The sequence below is a fragment of the Myzus persicae genome, unplaced genomic scaffold (assembly GCF_001856785.1).
Source record: "Myzus persicae strain clone G006 unplaced genomic scaffold, MPER_G0061.0, whole genome shotgun sequence".
Classification (NCBI taxonomy): domain Eukaryota; kingdom Metazoa; phylum Arthropoda; class Insecta; order Hemiptera; family Aphididae; genus Myzus; species Myzus persicae.
Genome location: NW_019104377.1, coordinates 1,016,801 through 1,032,018, shown reverse-complemented (window position 1 = coordinate 1,032,018; position 15,218 = coordinate 1,016,801). Strand labels below are relative to the sequence as shown.

Below are 15,218 nucleotides of genomic sequence, written 5' to 3'. Positions count from 1 at the left end.
TTTTTTCGTGGTTAATTTTAATATTACAAAACTTACATAGTAATACACTAGCGTCGGTTGCAAATGTATTTTCACCAAATTCGCGAACAATATTTTTAAGACGACTAGAAACAGATTGTTTTTCTTTAGGCATTTTAAAATAAATTATGTATGAACAAAACTACAGAATTAAGATTGTGAATTCACGAAATGAACTAGCATGCATACAATACGAACAATCGGAAACGACTGCAAAATATTACCGAGTATTGAGTAATAATCTGTAAATAATCTGAAAATAATGATATCGGAATATCTAGATAATGATATCGGAATACCTAGAAACTATAAAAATAAAATACTAGTGCATATTATGCTACAATTTCTTTAACGATGGGATTACCAAGCGTCGGGCATACACTCTCTCTAGGTCGCACGTCATCTAAACTCGTATATATATAGTTTTTTTCTTATAATATTATAAGAACAATTAATTGACACGAATTAATTATTAATAAAAATAATTAATATGACTATAATTAATTTTTATTATTAAGAAAAAATGTTTTAAAAGCTACGGAACTGAAAAAAAAAAATATATTATGCAAAATAAATGTTGGAAAATAGAAAAAAAGCAAAATAGCACTTATACTTCGAAATATGCAAAAATATGCAATATAAAATTTCGTATTTAGCTTCTTAGTTATCTGAAACCAATTTATAGCTCACTTTGGTATCTCTAGGACCTCTCAAAAAAAATATGCAAATGCTAGAAGTTATGAGCCCTGAATTTATTATTAATATAAACGTTAAGTATATAATATAAATGCTGAATATGCAACAGGCCAACAGATACCTAATCAAATAAATATTTTAAGAATATAGCTCTTGCCCCTTCTATAATACTGTCATACGGACATACGGCAATACGCGGAAAGACTTTCCAAATAAAGAATAGAGAAAACAATAACTATAGAGATAATAAATATTTATTGTAGGGATCCTATCCGACGGGTATCGTCAAAATATTACTCTTTCGTCGTATCGATAACGATTTACTTTGGAGTAAAAAATTAAGCTAAATATTTTTTGCTAGATTTAGTCGATTTGGATATTGTTTTCCAAATGACTGGTGATAGGATTAATATATATTATATAGTATAATACATATTGTGTGATGTGTAGTATAGAATAATACATTTATAGATTTATAATTTGTCAATATAATTATGTAAAATGTCAATGTGTCTTATGGTAATAAAAAATCGTGAGACCCTTTGACAAGTGCGGGGCCCTGGACATATGTCCCATTTGTCCTCCCCTAGCGCCAGCACTAACTTGTAACTGAATTAGGTTATGACTTATGACGCTAATAGTATTAAAGTTATTGCTAAGCGTGCTATAAAATTCTTCTTTCGGCGGTATACTCGGCGCGTTAAATTTATCCCAATTCCCAGCCATCCGTATACTCGTATGGATACACACCCCTAGAGGACAGGTGACTAATGGCATATCCCGGGCATAAAAATATTTGGCTGTCTCGAAGAATTTAAAAAAATCCCGAGTTAAAAGTTTTTAGCAAGAAACCCCAACTTTGATGCCATAAACCTACACGTGTCAACGAATCGTATATCTAGTAAACGTCCTACTGATATATTTTGAAAAGGAGATACATTTTTCTTCACTATTAGCAATAACTTATTAAAACTTACGTACCTTGTAAGTTGTAATTAACAAATGTTCGACGTAGACTGCAACACGGTGTTTAACCATATATTTAATGTTGTCATTTGGTGTGTAGCAGCTGTATAAGCAGTTGTTTTTGTAACTTTTTTTGACAAAAAAACTGTGAACGTTGTACATAAATACATGTTGTGGTATCAGCATTGCATCCGTGCGGAGTAGGGGCGCATCGCTAGTTATATTATAATATAATATAACTATATAACTATATAACACGAATTCGTGCTATATAACTTACTATCATATTGTGAATATAATATTATTATATATTCACAATATGATTAACCGTATATTATGATATGGGCACGGACTATATAAATATATATACTTTTTTCATATAGTCTGTGGTATAGCTGTAAAGGTGTATACCTGTAACCATGGTAATGTAAACAATACCACGGACTATTCTTCGACTGATATCACTTATCAGTTCTTATAATCGACATGACTCGAACGCAAGGTTTATAGATAATAGATTATATATATATATATATTATATATATATAATATATATATATTATCTATAAACCTTGACTCGAACGCACGTGTTATCTAATTGTAGAACCGCCGTACTTTGGGCGCCGGTTTGGCCGGTACGATTTCGTTTTCCCACGACCGTATACCAGTGCCAGTCCACTAGAGTGCCTACTGCCCACTGGCGACTGGCTCCAGACTGCACTCTCCAGTGGTCAGAACCCGACCGCGACAAGCGACTGTCCAGACCAGACTAGGTTAGGACGGTCTTTTCCATCGGATTTCACGGCAATGGATGTGATGGAGCACGACAGCGACTCTGAGCCCAGCGAAATCATGGAGCACGAGGGATACACGTACGAGAAAAAGTGGACTGGCAACACCTGTGACGGAAACGGCAGCGACTGGATGCTGTGGAAGTGCGTGGAACACGGTTGCGCTGGACAGATTGCCACTGCCGCCGTCCGGACAAAGCGGTGGCGGCGGAAGCGGTTTGCTGTTCAACGGGACGTCGCCAGAAATAGGCTGACCGCATTCGTACCTCGGCGGCCACACAATCACGAGCCTTCGACCGCGCACGGAAACTATACTTCTGTACAGATTGAGAAGGCGACTGCCATAGTCAAACCGAGGTCGACTTCTACAAGCCCCACCGAAGCGTTAGATGCCCCAAGTGAGTGTTCTTTTATTTGTGAAGGCTGTTTATTATTTTTACATTAACTAGTAGATTTGGTCTGAAAGGACTGTACGATCAATTTCCCTCTCCGGATTAAATATTATTGTGTCCATTTGTAATAAATTGTAGAAACTTCTATCAGTGTACATTACCTAGCCATTGTCGGCTGTCGCTTGAGTATGATAATTGTATTGGATTGTGTAATCTATTGTCATTCCACTTTAACTTTCATTAACTTTCAAGTTCAAAAGGTGTTCAGTCTTATTCTGTAGGTATGTGGTACCTAATGATATCCGGTATTGATATTCAAGCATATTATTATTTGAAGGATTGACTATGTAACAAACCCAAATGTCTCCTAAGTAGCTTGAAATAAAATTGTTATTTAAAAATCATATAAATTCAAAACATTTCAATACATGTTATTTTATAAAATATTAATAGAATTTGATGCCTCTAAATTGTTTGCCTAGTCGAATTAATGAATTAGATATGAGGTCCCTAGGTGATCTCAAATTGTAATTATAGCGTGGATATTATACCTACCTAATAATCAATATTAAATTACTTATTATCTTTAAATTATGACAACTTATGAAGAGATTATATTTTGTACTCTGCTGAAAAGCTAACTGAAAACATCTTTTTTAAATTATATTCAAATTGTGTACAACATCCTCAATATCGTTTTAGTCATTGTTGCTTACTTTTACTTACACTGGAATTTCTGTAATATTTTAATAGCTATTTCTTGACTATTTCTGTACTTCGGGTTTGTATATTTACTAGTTATTACTAGGGCTAGGGACTTCATGCCCTTAAAAACCTTAAAATATGCATGCATTTATGCCCTAAACAATCAATAAATATGCATTTAAAAAAATGATATTCTTTTACAAAATTGTTAAGCCAATTACAGGTTTTGGTTTAGGCATTTTTTAAATTATTTTATTATGGGCTCACTCGAAAGAAAAAACACTTCACGAAACCAAAATACGAAGAACACATTACACCAACTGTCAACTATTACTATTCAAGGGATCGTCTGGCCTCTATCTACAACTAGTCATAGTTTTTTTTATTATCATTATCGGCTTATCGCCTATCAGGAATCATCAAGAGTGTGGTCTACCGATAAATAACAATACAGTTATAATGATAGGCAAGAAAATCGCAAACATTAATTTTTTAAATATTTATATCCGGTCCAGGAAATCTATTTAAAATACAATTTTTTTTTATAAAACTAAAAACTTACTCCTCGTATAAATAATATTGTCAAATATGCACTAATAAAATGAAAAATGGTCAAATATGCACTTATAAATGAAATATGGTCAAATATGCAAAATATGCTACTATAAATTTTAAATATAAACTTGTAATGCTATGAAACAAATTTCTATTTTACTTAGCTATGTTTTTAATGATTATTAAAAAAAACATGCAAACTCCTAGAAGTCCCGAGCCTTAGTTATTACTATTGGCAATCGGTGTTATCTTACCTATATTTAAATTATTTTAATGATAATTTTTTTTAATAATCTAGAAAATTAGTCAGGTATCAAGGGTTTGATATTTATAATAAATTTCAGGATACCTAAGACAGTTTCAGATAGACTAATCTTCAATAGTTGTACATATTGTTAATTTTATTTTTACACATTTACACCTTATAGTTTTATACATAATATTTGCAATTTATTTAGAAATTAACTTGTGTGTTGAACTATGTTTCTATTTTCTATAAATAGGTAGGTGTTAGTACATAGGTACATAACCATATTATCTATATTGCACATTTGCCATGTTCATTTATTATTGATGTATATATTTAGATCTCAAAAGTAGGTAAAATGTTAAAAGTTTTTTTTTTTTATTGATGATGAATAAAATGATGAATAATCATGATGAAATTTGATAACAATTTGCACTCGCTAAAAAATTCTAAGACATGTTTCTGTTTAAGGTTGTAAAGAGTTGAAGACAATTGATTTTCATCGGTCAGAAACAGAATCATCACTTTCGACTGCTGATATTGAAAATATTAATTCCAATAATCTTGATAATGTGTCAAAAAGTATGGAAACTGTTGAACCAACTGTGAATACCTTTGATGATAGTAAGCAGAAAAACACTATACTATTATAAAAATGTATCCATAAGATATTTATTTTTCATTAGAAGGGTGTTTATTTACAATTAAAATAAACAAAAACAAATAAATTATAGGTAATTTTACTTAATTTCTGGTTTGGTGGCACTGCAGGGAGCCTTCCTATTATGTTAGTATGTCAAATTATGTATGTCAACACACTTTCTCATTATATTTTGTCTCATATAGATTGTAAATATATTTTTAAATAAAAAAAATTTACTAAATCCTTTGTGAATTGATAATAGGTGCAATCGATTTGTATTGAAATTAGAAGATAATATTAAATTTGAATTATTTCAGGTATGAAAATGTCGAATATTAATGATACAATGGAATTACAAGCAGTCAAGCCTGTTAGTCTTAATGATCGTCAAACAAATTCCGAAAAAAGAAGCTTAAAAGACATAGGTAAGTGGTACAGTTGATGGTACTAATATTTAAAAAAAAAAAGATGTGCAAATTAAATACCGTAAGTTTTGTTATTATACACAGTGTAACAGAAAGATCTGAAAAAAGAATATTAATACTAGTTAAACGTATGACAATAATTATATAGATAAAAAATAATTTAAGAAATGCACTCATCAAGAAATTCCCAAAAACAATTATTACGTTTTAAATTGATTTACTCCAAAAAATATTGGTAGTTTAAAAAATTCTAAAAAATAAATGTTTTTATCATAAAAATTGTTCCTTTAAGATTTAAAAATTGGCTATTTTGAAATTTTCCAAAAAAACTTGGATCAAATTTTTTAATTTTTATTTTCAGTTTGAAGAAATAAAAATGAAAACATTTATTCTATGAATATAGTGAGCGTAAGTGTTTATACATTATAGGTAATAACTAAATGTCTAGGCAGATAGTGAAATTGCGTAAAAATTAAATTCTTTGACTATTTGCTAGACACATAGTAAAATGCCTGATTTGACAATATGTCTTCAATATATCCCACTTTAGAAAACCATAGTATCTATTTGTGTGGAGCTGATATTTATTTTGTTGTAAGCTAATTACCTAGTAGTTGATGCTGTACCGTGAATAATAAAAAAAATAAGTTATTGTGTTAGTCAATGCTTTTTGTTACACCTCATATTGCCTTGATGTTGATATTTTTTTTTATGTTTGTGTTGCTTGATATAATAGTATGTATGTATATGAGCCATAAATAATGCCTGTCTCTTATAGAATATTATAAAAAAAAAACCTTATAAAACTTTTCCAAGAAGCTTACATCACTAGTTCTTAAACAAATCCTGTGTATTCATACTATTTTTTTCGTGTTTATTGAAAATGCTCAATTTTTTTTATGATATCAGCAATTACATATTTTTATTTGTTGATTTATTTGATCAGTGTTTCCTAACCTTTTATGTGGTGACTCAACTCTTTTGCCAGGCATCACATAAAACAAATTCTAGTTGTATTATTTTCTGTAATAGATAGGTACTACTTTACTAGTATTGTTTATGTAATTTAATCTTTTAATCATATTATAACATACTTTTCATCTGTTAAAATAATTTTGCAGCTTACATTTTGGTTAGGATCTATGGGTTGGGAAACACTAGTTCAGATAACTGTACTGGTAGGGGTATGAGTTCCTTTCCTTTATCTTTTTTTTTACTCTAGTGTCTTATTTTTGCTTATGCCGAGAATTTATAATTTCATGTGGTTTGTATTATATTTCTAATTTAGTAAAATATTTTTTTTTTTTTAATAATAATTAAATGTCATATTATGTACATAATTTAAATTTTAGATATAAATCTAAATCAAATAACTTTATAATTTTTTTTAAACTTTTTTTTAGGTAATTCAAGTATGTTCGTTCAAAATACAAATGAAGAAATTCCGTGTCATATATGTGGTACATTTTTTAATGTATTTTATTATAATCAACATATTCAAACCACCCGACACATTAGTGCATGTGAGGAATATTTTAAAGACCGTATTGATTTTGAAAATTATAGAATATTTTCCTGTTCCGTTCGTGATAATACAACAGAGTTTTTAAACTCTATTGAACAATATTTCACTATTTTAGTAAACCACATACTTTTAGAGCACAGTGCACTTGTGGTAGATGTTTTTTTTTTTGCACTTTATCATGAAGATAGCTTAAATGTAGAAAACAAAAATATTGCTGAAGTAAAGCATTTTGATGTATATAATAAAGTAATCTAATTTTTTCATTATATTTTAATATATTTAAGATCTGATTTTATAGTACATTAATATTTTAGGAATTGACCAAAGACACTAATGTATGTGAGCTGTACAAGGATATCGTGAAATCATTTATGTTTCAAAGTAATGCATTAAGTACAGCAGAATCTAGTTGGACTCTGGAAGAAACACTTTATGTCGAAATAGGTATAGCAAAAAAATTGTTTGAAAATGAAGTTGCATCAAAACCACCTGTCGAGATCAATCATAATAATGATATCAGCGACGATCACATTAACACCGGTAATTATGTATAATGTTTCTATAGATAATTTACATAAAACCATGGTAAACTAGCTATAATGAGATTACTAACTTATCAGTTATTTTAAAACAACTATTTTATGAGGATTAAACTGTATTATTTAAACATTTTTTTGGTTGTAAAAGCTATTTTGGAACAGTATATTTATAGTCCACATTAATTTAAATTATTTTACTGGAAGTATTACTGTTGATTTTTGATAGTATTACAATACTCAGACTATTGTTTAGCTTTAGTCTGTGTATTACCTTACCTTCTGTACTAAAAAAACCAACTATAATTTTAAAATATATTTTAGATAATCTTCAAAAGACTGAACCCCTGCAGCTGATTCGGTGTAAACTTTGTAGTATATATGTAGTTCAACAAAATTACAAGCAACATTTAGAGACAACAGCACATCAAATTTCACTTTTTTATTTAAAAAATGAAAAAATACAAATAAAGGGAGTTCAAAGTGATGGCGGTTTTTTAAGCTGTCGAATACTCTCACCAAAATATGTTTCAATTGATGACTTTTTCCAATCAATTGAGTCTGATGTCTTGGAGTTAATTGTTAAAATTATACAATTACAAAATGATGAACCTATCAATGTCAAAATAAAAATGTTTGGACTTTATAATCATACCAATTCTGATAATTTAGGTGATGTTAAATCTTTCGTGATAAAAAACGAGGTAATTGAAAAATAAAAGATATACTTATTTTAGTCTCTAGGAGTAATGTTAACAATTTGTTTTTTTATTATTTATTTTTCAGATTCTATCTGGAGTTACAATTTTGTTACATTGGACTCAAAAAATATTAAATACATTCAAGTCCTACCATCAACAGTATTTAAAATCCATGCCTCAATCCTATTATTTGGCACGTGTTATGTTTTTAGACCTATGTTTTTATGAAATGACTAATATTTAGTAGATTTAACATTGAATGTTATATATAAAGAAGTTATGATTGTTACAATGTATGTAAGAGTTAAACTTTTTATTATTAAATTTATTTTAATGTTTTTAATAGTTTGTATGAACTTGACTGCTAAAATAATAAAATAACTATACCAAGATATTTTGGATTGTATCATTTACTTGTTACTAATATTATTTTCACCCACATAATATTCATGTTTCATATTATCTGATTACAGCGTAAATTTAGTAGTTAATTTTTTTTAAATTGCTTCAATTCCATAGAATTAAAGTAATATGTTCATATATTTCCAAAGGGATCCATTACTGTTCGTAATGGAAGGATAAGTGTCACTTTCCAATATAGAAACAAATTGAACTCTCAAATTTTTATAATTTTAGTCAAACAAACACAATATTTTTATAAATTTTATATTTTAACATCTAAGGTTTGAACATTTTAAAAATTATTTCTCGTAAGTTTTTCTTTTTAAAATATAAATAAAAGTTTAGCGCTATGTGTTACGCTAATTTTTGTTGGACATTAGAAGTATAAATAATATTAAATACAATAATTTAAACTTATACACTATCTAAAATGCAGGAGACTAAATAAGCAAAACAATGTGGATTTTTTCGTTTTCAGAATACAGATAAAGTCCTAAAATGTAGGTACCATGTACTTATACATTTAATTTAATTAATTAGAAGAATATACTTACACTGAATGCGTATCTATTTTTGTCCAACACTTATAAATTATGACAATAGATTCTAATTTTATTTTAGAAAGTTTCAAAAACAAGTAAAAATAATTTAATTTATAAAACTAAAAAAAAATGTTTTGATCTCAGAATAATTTTCTATGAGTAATGGTTTATCATTGAATTCGAATTTAACACATCCCACACAATAAACCTTCTCAATGACGAGGTTATTATTGAGTCCCTATAGCAATTTTTTTAACAGTTGATAAAAACGTGTAAACGTGGTAAAAAATCTTGAAAATATAATACAGAACCCTACATAAGATTTCTTATATTTAAAAGTTAAAAAATATCAAAAATAAGTACCCAGACGCGAATTTTTTTCAACCATTATTTAAGTTCAAATTCCCCCATCAAAACCTTGTATAACGAATATTATTGTCATAGAAGAATGAAGGAAATATAAAAATGGAAAAAGAGAAAAACAAAGTATACAGAAACATACATACATAGATACATTATAAGAGAGTCAAAGAAAGCAAAATAAGAATTGCTGATTGATAAATGCTCTTCAGTAGACGACTGCCTTTCCAAAGGAACGGTCGAAAGGCATACATGATAATAAAAAAACTTTTTAGAAAACATAGAAATAGGTCAACGTTTCTATAAAGCGGTGATGAAAGAATTATAGCTGACGAAGAGGAAAAGCTAAGACGTGGGAAGATTACATAGAAAAGCTATATAGAAACAAACAAGCAGACACTATACAGCTATCCATGGTAGAATCTCGGGAAGATATGCAATACAACACAGGACCAACCATAGACCTATAAACTAATGGACTGCGCTTAGACAGAGAAACGTGGCGTCGATATGGTTAAAGAGAGAAAAGAGACCTTGGGGGAAATACAGTGTGACCAATATTTGAAAAAAAAAACTATTGTGCTAGATTCTAATTTTTTTAAATATTAAAAAATTTTGTTGTGTAAACAAATCCTCACTCCCCCCCACTGGACATTGGACGTACCTAGTACCTACTTGCGTAGTTCAGTAGTTGTGACTTTGTGTTTACATGTGTTTTTTATGCTGTTTTGCTAATTACACGTTTTTTATTTTTTTTTAAATTTAATTTGATATTTTTTCAAATAAAAAATGGTTAAAACTTGTTCAGTGAAAGGATGCAACTCCAAAGCTGGTCAAGGAATTAAGTTTCACGGGTATTTATTTTTTATTGACATTCTAACAATAAAAAACACATTTTGAAAAAAATTCAATTTTTTTTTTAAATTTTTCTATATGTTTAGACTTCCTAAAGGAGATATTTCTAAGGAATGGATTAAATTTCTTGAAAAAAGTAATCCATCATTTAAGCTAACAAAAACTTGTACCCTCTGTGGGCTACATTTTGATTCTGATTTGGACTACGAAATTACAGCTACCAGTGTATATCAAACTAAGCAATTGAAAAAAAATGCTGTCCCAAGTATCTTAAACCCAAGTAAGTAAAAATCATTAAATGTTGATAAAAATGTATTTGCTTGGTAAAACACTTTGAAAATTTAATATAACCTTCCTCATGAGTTGTACATATACCACATAAAAAATATTGAAACTACACAGTCTTCAAGTTTAAACTTAAAATGTTGATAAAATTGCAAATAATTTTGTTAAAAAAGACAATCAATATTTATTTTTATAAATAAGATTTTAAAATTTAATACAAGGTATAAATATGTTATAAGAACTGAATATTAAAAAATATTTAAACATTTTAGCTGCACGTAGATCATTATTTTGTGAGTCAAATACTGCTTCTAATTATAATGCAGAGGAAGAAGTTGTGACATTGTCTTTATTAGATGCATCTGCTGAACCTTTTGAATCATTAAACTGTTCAATGTCAAGTAAGATAAATAATATTATTTTCACTTTTAATATAATACTTAGTACCTATAGTTAAATTATATTTTTAGGTGTAACAGAGACACTAGACACAGTTATAGTTTCAACTGAAGCCACTGAACAAAATACAGTAGAAACAATATCTAGTACAGAAAAGTCATCATCAGATGTATCTGCTAATAAGTAAGTTCTATAATATTCATAGCATATTGTATAATTTGTATTAGTAGTACAAATGTATCAATTCTAGCGCAGTTATCTTTAATTTCTATTTAACATATTGTGTTTAATTTCATATAAAATTAAAATTAAGAAAACAATTTACCACAATTACTATTTTAAACAGAAATTAATGATAATTGTACATGGATTGTTGCCTGTTGGCACATATATACTACTTGTATTCAATTACAATGTATTTAATTTAATAAAAATATATAATTTCTAAATTCAATTTTACAGAAAGAGAAAATGTTTTGTGGGTGATTTTAAACATATTAATGAAATTGATACCCCTAACAGAAGGTTGCAATTTTGGAATGCTTCACATGCAACTGTAGAAAATCAACGAAAACGAATTAAGTTCCTGAATAAAAAAAATTTATTATTGACTAAAAGAGTGAAGACATTAGATGATTTAGTGAAACATCTAAAGGATGAAAAAAAAATGATATCAGATAATTGTTTTACAGTTCTGAAGGTATGTATTATACTATTGATTTAATTAAATAGGCTGTATTTACTAGTGGGTTATAAACATTTAGGAAACATTGTCAAGTAGTCTGCACGAAATGGTGATGAATCAATTACATACATTTTCAGGGAACACAGTGACCCCAGAATTACGATCTTTTGCACTCACATTGCATTTCTATTCACCTGCAGCATACAATTATGTGAGAAAAACATTCAAAAAATGTTTGCCTCATCCAAGCACTATCCGTAAGTGGTATTCCACTATTGATGGGTCTCCAGGAATTACTCAAGAATCGTTGAATGCCATTGCAATAAAAGTAACTGAAATGAAACAAAAAAATTTAAATTTAGTGTGTGGTTTAATTATGGATGAAATGTCTATCAGAGAAGCTGTACATTTTAATGGTAAACACTTACAGGGATACATTAATTATGGACACAAAGTTAATGATTCGGATGCAATGCCAAAAGCTACAGAAGTTCTTGTGTTCTTAATCGTTGCATTAAATTCACATTGGAAAATCCCTGTTGCATACTTCCTAATAAATGGATTAACTGCTGAAGAAAAAGCCAATCTCCTTGAGACGTGTCTAATTAATATTCATGAAACCGGTGCTATTGTAAAAACTCTTACCTTTGACGGAGCTGCTTCTAATATTTCAATGGCCAGACATTTAGGAGCAGATCTACACAATCAAATTTCATCGTTTCTCCATCCAGTGACAAAAGAAGATGTGTGTATATTTTTAGACCCAGCTCATATGCTAAAGCTAGTCAGAAATACGATTGGAGATTGGGAAATATTATATGATGCTGACGGCAACGCTATAGAGTGGAAATATTTTAAAGAATTAGTAAAGTTGCAAGAAGACAACAGGCTGCATTTGGCTACAAAAATTCGGTCTAGACATGTTTTTTATAGCAAAGAAAAAATGAAAGTTTCCTTGGCTGCACAAGTACTAAGCACAAGTGTAGCTGATGCATTGTTATATTGTAAAACAAAACAAATTAAAAATTTTGAAAATTGCAATGCAACAATTACATTTTGTAGAAAAATAAATGATGTGTTTGACTTTCTTAACACTAGAAATTTTTTAAGCAAACTTAAATACAAGAAACCATTATTCTTAGAGCACGAGACTGATATGAATAATTTTATTGATTCATCAATAAATTATTTAAAATCGTTACAAAGCAAAGACCATTTAAACATACTTACATCTCCACGAAAAACAGGTTTTAATGGACTCATTGTGTGTCTTCAAAGTATGAGAAGATTATTTGAAAATGTTATTAAAACTGGACAAATGAGTTTTATCCTTTCATATAAAATTTCTCAGGACCATCTGGAAATGCTGTTTTCTGCAATAAGATCAAGAGGTGGTTTTAATAATAATCCTACAGCAGCACAGTTTGAAGCCACTTACAAAAGATTACTGGTTCATACTGAATTGTCAGTTTCTTCAAATGCAAATTGTGCCCCTCAAGATTCAACCAGTATTTTATTTGTTTCTAGTGGTAAAAAAATAATCAAAGAAAATTTCTTGGATATTTTATGTGTAGAGGAAGAGCAAAGTTTTGCTGATGATAATGAACAAGATGATGCTGTAGACATGGATATGGATACCTATAGACAAGATATAATAGAATACATTTCAGGTTTTGTAGTAAAACAATTAAAAAAAACTATTACTTGTCATATTTGTTGTGATGCTCTTGTAGATCAGACAAAAAAACATGCACTTATTGACATAAAAAATAGAGGAGGACTAATAAAATCATCAACTGACGTCATAACACTTTGTAAGGCAAGTGAACAAGTATTTATTTCCAGAATTAACGAAGTTCCTAAACATTTGGGAAACCCAATAGATTTTTTAATAATAAAAACCATGTCTCAAATTAACATAAAAAATATATTTCCTTCTTTAAATAGTCACATTTTATCACAATCTCCACTAAACAATCATTTATTACAAATTGTTAAATTTATTATACAAAAATACATGAAAATTAGATTACACTATTATAATAATCAATTATGTCAACCAAAAAAAAGATTGAGATCCAAATTAACAAAAATAATTTTGTTTCAACATCAATAATAAACTAATTACCTCAATGTATTTGTTGTTTTCATTTAAAAATATGTACCTATATAAAATATTTATATTATATTATCGAGTAAAGAATATTGACTATTCAATAATACCTGGCTTCTAGGTGAGTATTAATAAGTCATTTGAAATTGAAACGATATAACTATTTAAGTTAACTTAATATAGTTAAATAAAGCAGTAAGCACTAAAGTAGAAAGTAGAAAAATAAAATTGTAAAATGTGGAAACAAAGCTATGGTTTTTTTTTAATTTTATATTGTGGTGATAACCATAGACCTATAAACTTTATAGGTCTATGGTGATAACTAAATATTTTCATGGAATAAATAACTTTAATGACTAACTCTCCTCCATGATTCCCCCAATATAGTTCTCTCTCACTCATACTATATCGACGCCACATCTTGTGGGCCGGGTGGTGAGGAACACGCAGTCCATTAGTTTATAGGTCTATGGGACCAACTATATGGAGAAAACAATTTGAAATACAAGAATTTGAATCTAAAAGAACTTAAAAGTAATAAAGCACCTGGGATAGATAATTTAAACGGGGAATTATCAAAGATATTAGATGGTTATGGAAAAGGTATTCTGTTTAGAGTAATAGGGAAAACATGCGAGACCAGCATTATTCCAAAAGATTTCAAGAAATGCATTATAACATCCATTCCCCAAGAAAAGAATCTTTGAGTTGTGAAGAAAACCGAACAATTAGCCCCATAACACTTCTAAGATTCTCACAAAGATAATGCCATAAAAGAACAGAGTCGAAGATGAATTAAAAATTAAAGTTTAGCTGAAAATCAATTTGGTTTTATGAAAAGTAGAGGCACGAGTGAAGCGATAATATTCTTATGGATAATCATAGAGAAAATGTTAAGAATCCACAAACCACTGAATATTGGCTTTGTAGATCCGGAGAAGGCCTTCGATAAATGTTAATTGGACAACATTTTTTTAAGATTGTGGAAGACATTGGAATAGACTATAACGATAAAAAAATTATGTATAATCTGTACAGATCAATGAAATCGCAGTTATTAAAGCTGAAAAAGGTAACAACCAGGTTAATTTTGCTAAGGGGATCAAGACAAGGGTGCAATCTATAACCTACCTTATTAAATCTGTATAATATATAATAGTATATATACAATAAGCATTAAAAGATGTAAGAAAACAAAACATTGGAGGAGTAAATATAGGTGGAGTACTTATGCGAATGTTGGGTTTCGTGGATGTTATTGCTGTAATCACAGAAAGTGAAGGAGGCATAACTCACATGGTCGAAGAAATATACGCTCTTAAGAACACACATGGAAATAAATCGACGGAAAACTAAGATCCTTATATTATGTAACAA

At 28.9% G+C, this 15,218-nt stretch overlaps 1 protein-coding gene across 1 annotated transcript; it reads left to right on the top strand.

Annotated features, from left to right (window-relative positions):
- The first annotated feature begins 2,242 nt into the window (after nucleotides 1-2,242).
- LOC111041625 lies at nucleotides 2,243-8,594 on the top strand. The gene is made up of 7 exons (XM_022325935.1): nucleotides 2,243-2,869; nucleotides 4,842-4,994; nucleotides 5,331-5,438; nucleotides 6,842-7,209; nucleotides 7,278-7,503; nucleotides 7,824-8,203; nucleotides 8,286-8,594. The coding sequence occupies exons 1-7, from the start codon at nucleotides 2,488-2,490 to the stop codon at nucleotides 8,442-8,444; spliced, it is 1,776 nt and encodes a 591-aa protein (XP_022181627.1). The 5' UTR covers nucleotides 2,243-2,487; the 3' UTR covers nucleotides 8,445-8,594.
- The last annotated feature ends 6,624 nt before the right edge of the window (nucleotides 8,595-15,218 follow it).

Coding starts and splice junctions, on each gene's coding strand:
- LOC111041625 (XM_022325935.1), top strand. CDS start 2,488: ATGGATGTGATGGAGCACGACAGCGACTCTGAGCCCAGCGAAATCATG. Junction 4,995..5,330: donor TGTGAATACCTTTGATGATA/GTAAGCAGAAAA, acceptor GAATTATTTCAG/GTATGAAAATGTCGAATATT. Junction 7,504..7,823: donor CGACGATCACATTAACACCG/GTAATTATGTAT, acceptor AATATATTTTAG/ATAATCTTCAAAAGACTGAA.